At 37.3% G+C, this 12,269-nt stretch overlaps 1 protein-coding gene across 3 annotated transcripts in view; it reads left to right on the top strand.

The window, feature by feature from the left end:
* CBX5 (chromobox 5) overlaps positions 1 to 12,269 on the top strand; it is a 49,325-nt gene that overhangs the window by 23,546 nt on the left and 13,510 nt on the right. For all 3 annotated transcript variants that reach the window (XM_058173870.1, XM_058173868.1, XM_058173869.1), the window contains exons 2-3: positions 6,318 to 6,495; positions 11,200 to 11,383. In XM_058173870.1, coding sequence (XP_058029853.1) covers positions 6,359 to 6,495; positions 11,200 to 11,383 — 321 coding nt within the window. In that variant the 5' untranslated portion in view covers positions 6,318 to 6,358. The remainder of the gene's footprint in view (positions 1 to 6,317; positions 6,496 to 11,199; positions 11,384 to 12,269) is intronic.

Here is a 12,269-nt window from a genome sequence, read left to right as displayed (position 1 = left end):
CTGGGCCTGGAGCTTTTCCTGGCTTTTGTCTGTGAAATAGGTCCTGCACTTCTTTTTCTGTGATCACTAGGTGTTGTGAACCCAATGGGATGGGGTCAGTTGTAGGAGGCTTGGCTGTTGTTGGTGTGTCTGAGATGGGGGTTGTGGAGATAGGTGGCTGTAGTTTCTTTTCAAACCTGCAGTAAAACTCATTCAGGTCATCTGCCAGTTGTTGATTACCTTCAGCCTGGGAAGGAGGTTTGCCATAGCCGGTGATATTTTTAAGAGTTTTCCACATGTTTGCTGGTTCATTTGCTGAAAACTGATTCTTTAGGTCTTCACAGAAGCTGACATATGATGTTACAGTATCTGTGAGTTCATCCAGGTCTGCAGAGGTATCTTCAAAAATATTCCAATCAGTGCAGTCAAAGCATGCCTGTAGCTTTAATTTTGACTCCTCCGTCCAGGTCTTTACTGATTTAATTGTTGGTTTTGTGGTTTTAAGTCTTTGCCTGTAAGCATGCAATGATCAGAGTGTCCTACAGCTGCACATGGTAAAGACCGATAAGCATCTTTTAGTGTTGTGTAGCAATGGTCTAGAGCAGCGGTTCTCAACCTGTGGGTCGGGACCCCATTGGGGGTCGAATGACGATTTGCCAGGGGTCTCCTAAGACCATCGGAAATATGGGAAGTATACTTGCGAGTCGAAGAATCGCGCTCCAATGGTTGACTCCACAAGCCAGCTGCAGGCTCTTCAAATCGCTAGCCGAATTCGGTTTCAGGCGCGATGAATTAAAAAAGAGAGAAATCTTTGCTCTGATGTCTCCCTCTCAAGCCAGCTGCAATCACTCCCAATCGCTAGCCTAATCTGGCTTCAGGCGTCATAAACTTAATAGGGGAGGAGTCTCCGCTTTAATGCCTCCGTCCTCAAGGCAATTGCAAGCAGTTCAGATCGCTAGCCAATACGGCTTCAGGCGCGATAAATTCAAAACAAAAATAATTTTATGGTTGGGGTCGCCACATCATGGGGAATTGTATTAAAGGGGTCGCCACATCGTGGGGTTAAAGGTTAAAGGGGTTGCAGCATTATAAAGGTTGAGAACCACTGGTCTAGAGTATTCTTGCCTCTGGTGGGACAATTGACATGCTGAAAGTATTTTGGTAGCTCTTTCCTTAAGTTTGCCTTGTTTAGATCTCCCAAAACAATGGCCAGTGAATCAGGGTGTTTGGCTTCAGCCTCCATGATTTGGTCAGCTAGAGTTCGTAATGCCTTGTTTACGCAGGCTAGTGGTGGGACATAAACAGCAATCAGAAGAAATGAGGAAAATTCACGAAGCGAATAGTATGGTTTCCAACGTATATTTGTTAGGAAAATCGAAGGCAGAGGAGTTTTAATGCGATTTCTTAATCTGTTTAAGATCCCAGCTCGTTTACCTCTCTTCCTTCGCTTCCGTCGTTTGGTTTTTTTAGTAATCCATGGTTCCATGGGAATTGCCTCCTCCTGTGTTAGAATCTCCTCCGTGTTTGTAAAGACAGGGTAGTGTGGGTAGTTATGGGCACACCTTGGGTTATCCATGTAACAGCACTACGTGAGCTTCAGTGGCTCTCTAATAGTTTCCAGGGGCAATTTAAGATGCTGGTTATACTTATAAACCTATCTGGCAAAGGATTGAGTTATTTTTGTTACTACCTCTTTTTAAAGACATCTACTTGTCTCTCTCATTTTAATAGAGTGGCCATGCTTTGGATCTCTTCACTGAAACGGTGCCACATGATAGGAGCCAATAGCTGCCTTTTCAGTAATGGTGTCTGCCCCCTGGAACAATTTCTTTCCCATTTTTCAGTTGGCCCTGTTTAAAAAGGGCTTGAAAATATGACTACCCTGAGTGTTGGGGCTTGAGTAAATTCCCATCAGAAAATTTATTTATTAAATGTATTTGCCGCCCATCTTGTAACAAAATGACTCTGAAATAGTATGAATGTGAATCAGGTTGCCTGTCATTAATTTTATTGTTTATTGTTGTTTGGGTGGGTTTTAAGCCATTTTGAGTCATTGTTAAAGTTTAGCCAGCAGCCACATAAATTCTGTAAATAAATAAATACTCTGTTCTTATCATTTTTACATTGTCTGACATTGTCTATCAAACCCGCAGCCTGGATGGGTCACGCATTGGCCACTCCCACGCCCAGTTTAGCGAAGGGGAAAAAAGTCTGGATACATAACTCCGGTCTAAAGCTATTTGCTAGGATAAATTACAAGCACATTCATTTGAATATTAGGGGTAGATAATATGTGGTCTACCACTGATTTAATACAGTCTAGTTACAACATTTTTTCTACATTTATGTTTTCATGTTGCTCAAACTGGCCTTCTGAAGGCCAGTTTGAGTGTGTGTATATATATATATATATATATATATATATATATATATATATATATGTATGTATGTATGTATGTATGTATGTATGTATATATATGTATATATGTATGTGTTGGTTTATTGCACCTTGAGACATTAAGTGTCACTGTTAAGTGACTGATTGTGAACAGATGTTTCAACAAGCAGAGAAATATTCCTTTTAGCCTTAGTACAAAGAACCAAAACGTTTTAGACAATATGTGAGCAAATAAACATATTTCATGTCAAGGTTTATTTGTCATTGTTTCTCTTCAATTATGTTTGCCAAAGAGACTGTCATTCAGTGCTGCTTGGTCACCGCAAGGAGATTGCTTTTTAAATTTCTTATTTTGATCCCTAGGTTGATAGTATTTTGCAAAGTAGACAGATTTAGTTAAGACAATTTAAATGTAATCTATTAAATGTGAAAATATTAAACTCTTATTCAGAAATAAATAAAGGTTTAGCGCCATACTGTTATAGATTGCAAAAGCATGAAGACTTCAAGTTGTGGGGTCCTTGATGCTCTCTGAACTCACTTGTTTCATTACCCAAACTAGGTAACATCATCAGTGCTTTGGGTTGGAACTCATACTCAGGGTCACTAATAAATAAAATTATTGTTTAAATATAGATGTCCGTGCCCTGTGCTATTATTAAATCAATATTTAATTAATATTTAATAGCTTTAGTCTTCTGGAAGTATAGTAAAATGGAGACTTCCAAAACTCAGCTTAAAGGACTTTAGAAACAATAAACAGAATTTCATTTTGGTCTTAGACAATGGACAAAATCTGGTTAGAGATAAATTGCAAAATAAAATTACCATTGTTAATAAAGCAGTTTAAGACATTGACATAATTTTATTTCAGTATTGTGTAATTATATTAATGAAAATGATGTAATTAATAAGAATTTTTTTAAAAAAACTGCACCAAGCACAGCTGAATTGTGTTTATGTAGTAATCATCTACTACATTCAAATTATTTAAAACTGGGAATGTAATTTATAATTGTCCAAGGAAAGTATAATTACTCCCCTTCCCTCTTGTAGTCTGGTAACTCATGTGGTACAGGTAATTGATTTTTTACTCTTGGAAGACCTGAAGAGCCAGATTGGAGACAGATCATCTTGGAAGAAGTCTATGGGTTCACTAAGAACATATAATCAATCAAATCCACATGTTTCCTTGAAGGGCGGAATATTAGCATTCACTCAGAGCTGAGTCCTCCTAAGTCAATATTTCAAACTGCGGTGAATGTTTATAGCCAAGTTATAAATTGCTGGGAAAATAATGCCTTTGTATAAGTAGCTGTGACAGTACTTTTAACTACTGATCCATGAACACAACATCACTGCAGTCCAGGTTATTGTAGCTGTAGCAGTGGGACTCTAGGTCATAAGAAGAATCAATCATTTCAGTTATTTAGTCTTTCAACTCCACTTTTGACTCAAACTTCCACTTATTTGTATGGCATTTTTAAAAAATTTAATTTTGTTTATCAATAAGTCCACTAAATTACCTAATTAACAAATGAATTATCTACCTGCTATGAATATAAATAACTTATTATGTATGTGTATGTCTTGTTTTTGCAATGGGAAGATGAGGATTTAAGATAATGTGTTTATCTTTTAATTGTGTAGAAGTAGAGCAATATTTGAAGGTGTTTTTTTTAACGAAATAAACATCCAATTACCCTTGCAGCAAAGATTTAAATATTTCATATCAAATATTTCTTGCTGTCAAGAGTGTCATGTCTCTCTTCCCCCCCTCCTTTTTATTTCTAGATCTTTCTTTTTGAAATCCATTCTCCATCCACATTCCTAATATTCCCAGAATGACTCCTTTGCTGTTTCCCTAGTCGCTATATCTAACACTATAAATGTTAAAATGTTTATATGCTTCTATAACATGAGTAATAAGGGCAATCTAGCAATATAAGCAAACGTTTATTTTCTGAGCATTATGCTATAGCCGTGTTGGTGAACCTATGAATCTGTGCCAGAGGTGGAACGCAGTGCCCTCTCTGATGGCACGTGAGCCATCGCCCCAGTTCAGCTCTGCCACACATGCGCACATGCCTCCTGCCGGCTAGCTGGTCTTTGAGTCTCTGCCATGCATGTGCAGGGGGAAGGGCATGTATGGGAGGGCCACATGCGTGGGGGCAGGGGGCACACATGCATTGTATTTTGGGGATTTTGCGCGCTTTGGGCACTTGGTCTGGAAAAGGTTAGCCATCATTGTGCTATAGTATAATGGTTAAGGTGTTGGATTTTGATCAAGGATACCCAGCTTCATATCCACTTTTAGCCATGAAAAATTACTGGGTAACTTTGGGCCAGTCACTCTCTTTCAGACTAATCCATCTCACAAGAGTGTTGTGGAGATGAAATGAAGTGCAATCCCCATGGAAGCCGCCTTGAGCTTTTGAAAAATAGGATGTAGACTATCAAATAAATACAGTTCCTGTTCTAATGGTAACTTCTTGTAGATTCCAATTTGACATACTTTCTGCCTTTTCTTTCCTCAATTAAGTTACTTAGATTTATCTTTGTACTAAAGTAACAAATTTATCTTTGTACTGTGTTCCAAAGTAAGTACAAATGAGTTCATTAGTTCTTACTTCCAGAAAGTGAAATGCCTATTTGGAAACCTTTATATTGAATACATATACAGTGATTAGCAGAAAGCACGAAAAGTATGCTTTTTAATGTTCAACATTATTCTAACGTCATAACGTTAGTAACCCCTGAAGTTCACCAGAGTTTTCTGTGACTATATATTGGATTTGGTGGAACCTGGATCCTGAGGCAAAGTAAGCTAAATTGGAAATTTTTAATTCTGCTCCAAGGTGGAGTAGAAAAGTCTGAATTCAGTCAGTGACTTAACAAAGTTTCATTCTAATTTGTTTTCAAGAAGATCTGTAAAAAGTGCTAAAGGTGAAAAAAGTGGGAGGTGCATTTCTTCATGCACTTAAGTAAATATTAAGGTAGGGAAAACGTGGGAGAACAATAATCTGGATGCTCCCTCTGCTTGAGAAGATTTTTAAACTTCTCAAACTTTTAAATGTTTACATTTGAGAAGATTTTTAAACAGTCTTACAGGCCCTGTGTACATAGCAGATGACAATGACAAATAATTCTGTTTTCTGGAAGCTGTAAATGAATTATTCATTTAAAATATGTGTGAAATTACCATTCATTTTAAGAATAAGATACTGCACAAATAAATTTCTGTGGACAGAGGCAAGGACAAGACTTTTTCTTGGTTTCAGTCATTCATTTTAAATAATTGATCCCTATGTTAAAACACTTTTTAGAGGAAAGATAGAATTTAAATAAATAGGGCTTAAGAATATGCTAATAAATGTAGGAGATTGGGCCTTGATTTGGATATTCTCATTGTTTATGTACAAAGAATTTTGAATTTAAAATGAACAGCCAAACAATGCTCAGTTTGTTGAATTCCAGTCAGATCTGCAATAAATAAAACATTGGTATTTAATAATTTGTGGGCTAATTTTACCATTGTGGATTTTTTTATGAGATGAAAGAGAAACTATTTTCTGGATGTTATAAATTATATCAATTAATTCAGCTGCACAGTCTTTAGCAACTGGTATCAAAATGGTTGATGTTTTAGCTGAATTGTAGGTAGCTTTAAAATTGTATGTGGTTTTGTGGATTATTATGCTTGTATCAACCATCTTAAAGGAGAACATGTAAGAAAAATATTAACTGTTTATTTCTCCTTGGTATCAAAATTCTCCTCTAAAATATGCTTCTAGATTTCCCTGTTAAGCAATGAATGTTAGTAATCAGATATGAGACCTTTGATATGTGTACTATATGGATGGATGTTTAGCATGAGATTTATGGAAACAGAAACCGGTTTGCAGTTACCACCAATTAACATTTCACTTCCGATTTGCAGGAATTGGGTAGCCTTGGTGCATTAGGTACAACTTCTGCGCTATGGGAAAAAGAAACAAGAGGACAGCAGATAGTTCGTCCTCTGAAGAAGAGGAGGAATATGTTGTGGAGAAGGTTCTAGACAGGCGTGTTGTGAAGGGTCAAGTGGAGTATCTTCTCAAGTGGAAAGGATTCTCTGAGTAAGTCCAACTTTCCTTCTGACATGGGCTTTGATCTTTCTTGGTAGCAGAGCTCCAGGCAGTGTTTCAAATTAAAAATCCATTGCCATTATTCAAGCTTTCCCTTAAAGGAGGAAGGTAAACCCCACAGGTGGGAGCTTGCTTTGCTCACTCCAAATAAGAGTGGCGTGCATCCATTTAAATAAGTGGGTCATGAGGCAAAGCCTGGGACCTTAAAATGTGTTTTGGAAATACTGGCATCTGCGTTCCCTCTCTCACTTCACAGAGTTGGTAGTTCCACTTGAGTTATTCACCAGCACTATTGCTTAAAGCGCTTCATGGAGAGAAAAAAAAGCTAATTCCCTGCACTCCACACTATAATATATTAATTCTGCAATAATTCTGTTATCTTAGCTTCCCCATTGTGGATTGGACTTTTGCCCCACTTGGCTAATAAAAGCAGTCAAGCAGGGGACTAGAAGTAGCATCCAGGCTGTAATCAATCATTCTTTTGAGAGAAGGGGAATTCCTAGAAGCCCCTAAAGAAGAACTTCCTTAAAAAACAGGACTAGATACAACAAACATCCTCTTCCTTTTTTGATTAAGTGGTGGTGCTGCAATTGCAGAAGGCTCTGGAGGGTGGATTATCTTAGCCCTTGGTAGTTTGGGTTCAGACCTGAGCATGGGATGGAAGCATGTTGGTCACTCTTCTGGCTGTCCTACATTGAGGCTTGGACGTGACCATCCTTGTTCTTCTGAATCTCTTTGATACCGTCGACCACAGTCCTTCTGCATTGCCTGCAAGGGATGAGAGGTGGAGGCACGATTCTGTAATGGTTCCACTCCTACCTGAGGTGTCCAGATGTTGACTGTGGAGGGAAAGAGGTCAGACTCCTAGACAATTCTGTATGAGGTCCCTAGTTGAGTCCTTTCCCCTATCCTCTTCAACATCTATATGAAACCACTGGGAGAAGTTATCTGTTGGTTTGGAACAAAGTATCATCTATAAGTGATTACACTTCTCTACCCTAGGCCTACTAGGAGAAAGATAGAAGTCATGACCTGATGTCTGGAGACAGTCACAGTCTGAGTGGGGAAAAGCAGGTTCATACTCAACCCAAGCAAGACAGAGTAGTTATTGTTTCAGAGAATGTCTGATTCTAGGATTGCACCAGCTTTGTGCACCTTTGGGCAAAGCACACGATTGCAATCAGTTTGGGTTTGTGAATGGCTACTGGTCAAAGACCGGGTGGAGACCATGGCCAGAAGGGCTTTTGCACAGCTTCAACTGGTTCACCAGTGCAGCTTCCTTGGAACACAGTGCACTGAAGATGACTTCACGCCTTTCTCATCTTCAAATAAGATTACTATAACCTGCTGTACTTGGAGCTCCCCTTGAGGACTGTGTGGAAGCTTCATACAATATGCACGCTCAGCCAAGAATTACAAAACTGCCTCTGTGGCAGGAGCTGCACTGATTATCAGTAAGTTTCCAAGTGCAATTCAAGATAATTATCTACAAAGCCCTACAATGGCTCAAAACCTGGGCATCTTAAGTAGTGCCTTTTCCCAGCTGTTTCTGTCCTCCTACCCAAACAACTAAGAGTTCCCAACCTATCAGGAAGTACTGCAGGGCCGGGGGAGGCTAGTGATGGGTGTTCTCTGTAGCAGCTCCCTCCTTTAGAATACCTTGTCCCCAAGGCGAGGATCCTCAGGACCTTTCAGAAGCAGGCCAGATGCATGGTTCTTTTGGAAGGCCTTATGGATTAATTTTTACCATGGCATCATATGCAATAAATTTAACATTATTTTAACATCAAATCGGATTGAGATTTAATTGAGTTACCATTTAAATTAATATCATCTCTCTATTGCATCATAGGGAAATTTTGTAAGCTCCTTGAATGCTATAAAAGCACAGAATTTTGGTATTGGATGTTAAACAGCATCCTGGATATTTCCGTTTTTACTTTTTTAAAGGACCTTTCTAGCTGCTATAGCAATTAAAGTAAATTGAAAACTGCAAGATAATGCCTGAAAATCTGTGAAGCCAAGATAGGCCAAGCAGAATTTCCAGGATTATGTAATGGAGCTTAAGTGAATAGATAACTGCCCAGTTGAGTGTATCAGAGCAAGATATGCAGAAGAGTGAGGGGGTGTTAAGCACCCAAGATGAACATTCCTTCTCACTTAACTTACTACAGAATAATTGCTCTCAAAAAGATGTTTGTGAATGTGTGTATTCATATGTATTTGTATCCTGGTTTATTAACCTGGTTCTGCCAGTTAGCTTTACAGTTCCAAAAGATCAAAGTAGGTTATCTGTTTGTAAATCATTATCTACAAGATTCAGATTTAAGGATGTGATATTTAAATGGATGCACACTACTTGATTGTAGGAAGGTAAATCCATCAAGCCAGTATTGAGATGTTGACCTATTGTGCAGCAACTGAAACAGCAGGTCCCTCTGATATCACAGCAAAAAATTAGAAACTTTCTATATTTGGCGGGGGCTTGCAATATTTCAGTTAATCTGTTTTACTCTGTTACCGAGGTAAAATAGCTGTTGATTATTAATCTCCAGACTTGTTTGGAGTTGGGTGGCATATAAGCTTAATCTTTTTTATTATTCCCAAAATGTGTTGATATATATGGTATTTTGCTGTGATCTTATTTATTTAGCATATGTGATCCATATATTGGATACAAATTAGCCTAATTAACCTGTGGGATTTTTTCCCCTTCATCTCAACATGTCTTTTTTCCTTGAGTGGATTTCTTTAATTTCTTCTTCTAGCCTGGATAAAGTGTTTATTTGACACTCAGATATTAGTTTGCTGCCATGTGGTTTTAATTGGCTTTAATAAAGGGTTATTATATTATTTATTAGCATTTATTTAACATCTTAATTGCCATCTTAAGAAACCGGATGTGTAAGATAAGGGTGTCTTCTGACAAATACTTTGCATTTTAAATGTCATGCTGGTCTGGTATACAGGAAATCCACCTAATATTTGGGAAAATGCCCTTTGCCTGGATATGTTCCATTTGTAAAAGTGATTCTTAGAATATGCATTTCTATAAAAAGATGTACATTTAATGTTTTATACAGGTAATCCTCGATTTACGACCATAATTGAGCTCGCAATTTATGTTGCTAAGTGAGTTTTGTTCCATTTTACAATTTTTCTTGCCACATTTGTTAAGTAAATCACTGCAGTTGTTAAATTAGTAACATGGTTACAACTACATGGTTCTTAAGTGATTCTGGCTTCCCCATTGACTTTGCTTGTCATAAGGTCGCAAAAGGGATTACATGACTTCGGGAGACTGCAACCGTCATAAATGTGAGTCAGTTGTCACACATTCATGTGCTTGCTGCAAGAGTCCTGTGTGAAAAACAGTAACAAGTCACTTTCTTCAGTGCCCTTATAACTTTGAACAGTCACTAAACGAACTGTTGTAAGTCGAGGACTATCTGTATATCAAGGTATCAAAACTGACTTGTAAATAACAGCCCTATGCAGGAATGAGATTGGTAGATAAATATAACAAATTTCTTAAGTGCCTGAATATCATATTTTGCAAACTACATTTTTCTATTTTACATTTTACATTCTATAAGGGGTTTCCAATCAGTCATAAATGAAAATATTGTTTTTTCTCTAAGTAAAGAAGTTAATTTATTCATCTCTGGATAAATCATACTCACCAGCCATTTCTCTATTGTGGGTATTATAAAACTTTTCCACTTATGAGCATGCAATTATCACATGTAAAAAACAAAGTTCCATAGCTTTTTTCTAGTTGTTTATCCATTAGTCCTCAAAGAAAGGTGTCTGGTTTCAATTGCATGTTAACTTTTAAAATATTCTGAATTAGTGTACAGGTAATATTTGACTTACAACCATTTGCTTAACAACCATTCAAATTTACAACAGCATTGCAAAAAGTGACTTACAACCAGTTCTCGCACTTATGACTGTTGAAGCATCCCAATAGTTACCAGTATATGACCAAAATTCAGGTGCTTGTCAACCAGCATGTATTTAGAATGGTTGCGGTGCCTGGGGTCATGTGATCAGCATCTGCAATCTTCCCAGTTAGCTTCTGATAAGAAAGTCAATGGGGGAAGCTGGATTTATTTAATGACCATATGATTCACTTAACTACAGTAATTTGCTTAACAACCATGTAAAAATGGTCGTAAAATCAGGTCTCAATCATTTTGCTTAGCAATGGAAATTCGGGTCCAATTGTGATATTAACTTGAAGACTACCTGTATTATTAGTATCCAAGATATTTTTTAGCTTTTTTACATGTCCATCACACATGATAAAATGTTCCTTCATGTTATTCACATTTTCAACAAAGATTCGAAGTATATGTATACACTCAAGACAATCTCTCTGGTGACAAATACCAATGATACATCATTTTATAAAAATTATCTTAAGATTAGAACATAATGCAAAACATAATGTATAAGCCTGAGTTTTAAAGCAAATCTAGTTTTCAGTAAACTTGAGAAATAATTATATTTATTTTGGTAAATGTCATGAATTCCTGGGGAAAAAATGGAACTGTCCTTTCATACGTTGATTATAAATTATGACTTCTCTCACTTCTCAGTTGACGTTTGTGATCACTGAGTGGGAATGCCTTCATTTTTTCTTCTGTTTGTTACTCTCCCCCCACTGTTGCCCATCTCTTGTTGTGTCAGGGAGCATAATACCTGGGAACCTGAAAAGAACCTTGATTGCCCTGAACTGATTGCTGAGTTTATGAAAAAATACAAAAAAATGAAGGAAGGTGAAAACAAGCCTCGGGAGAAATCAGAGGGCACCAAGCGAAAGTCTAGCCTTGCCAACAACGCTGAAGAGATAAAAACCAAAAAAAAGAGAGAGGTGAGTATCGTTGAAGATCTTTCCTCTTTTTATGACAATTTCTGTTTGGCATTCTTATTTAGACAGTTCTTCCTGCGTTTTAAAATTGGACAGAAAACTTCAGTTTGGATTTTCAAATAATATCAGGAGTGAAAAACATCTTTTCAAAATAAAGCTCCTACTTCGTTTGTGTTAATTTTTACATGTCTCTTGTGGAAAACTATCTTGTAAAACAGAATGAACTAATTGCCACCACTACATTCTAAGGTAATTGTATTTTAAAGCTGTATTTTAAACTAATTGCCACCACTATTTTCTTTACCACTGTAAAGAAAAGAAGCACTAAAGTAATTACAACCTTTAAAATATAATAAAGATTAACAATCAAACAGGGCACTATGTAGAGTGGATTAAGAGCTGAAGAAATGCAATTTATCATTGGAAAGACTGGCTGAAGCAAGATTCTTAATTGTGACAATAAACAAAGAATGCATGAGGCTGAAGACTTCTCTGCCTAGATAGATTCTTCCTTTTTATTATCTTTAGTTTGCTTCAACTTCTTCCAACTTTTGTCTCTAGAAAAAAGAGCTTTGAAAGTCTGTAGTTTAAGAATCTCTTGGGGGTGGGGGGAGAAATGTGCATCTAAATGTGCTGAAACTTTTGGTGCTGAAATTATAGGATGTTCAGAGCAGATGCGATTCATGAGGAAACCAGGGAAAAGAACCTTTCTGGGAGTTTAGATGCTCACTGAATTCAGTGTACTGGATATTTGTCCCTTGCTTTGTCTTTGGAAGTATGCCTTCCCTGTCATAGTACTTGAGGTTTGGAATAGATCCTTCTGGAAGTTTGGACTGCCTGACCCTGAAATATTCTTTAAATATATGGCTTGTTTCACAAGCTATGGGAC

Source organism: Ahaetulla prasina, chromosome 2 (assembly GCF_028640845.1).
Source record: "Ahaetulla prasina isolate Xishuangbanna chromosome 2, ASM2864084v1, whole genome shotgun sequence".
Classification (NCBI taxonomy): domain Eukaryota; kingdom Metazoa; phylum Chordata; class Lepidosauria; order Squamata; family Colubridae; genus Ahaetulla; species Ahaetulla prasina.
The sequence above is the reverse complement of the archived record's forward strand: the minus strand, read 5'-3'. Positions and strand labels throughout refer to the sequence as shown.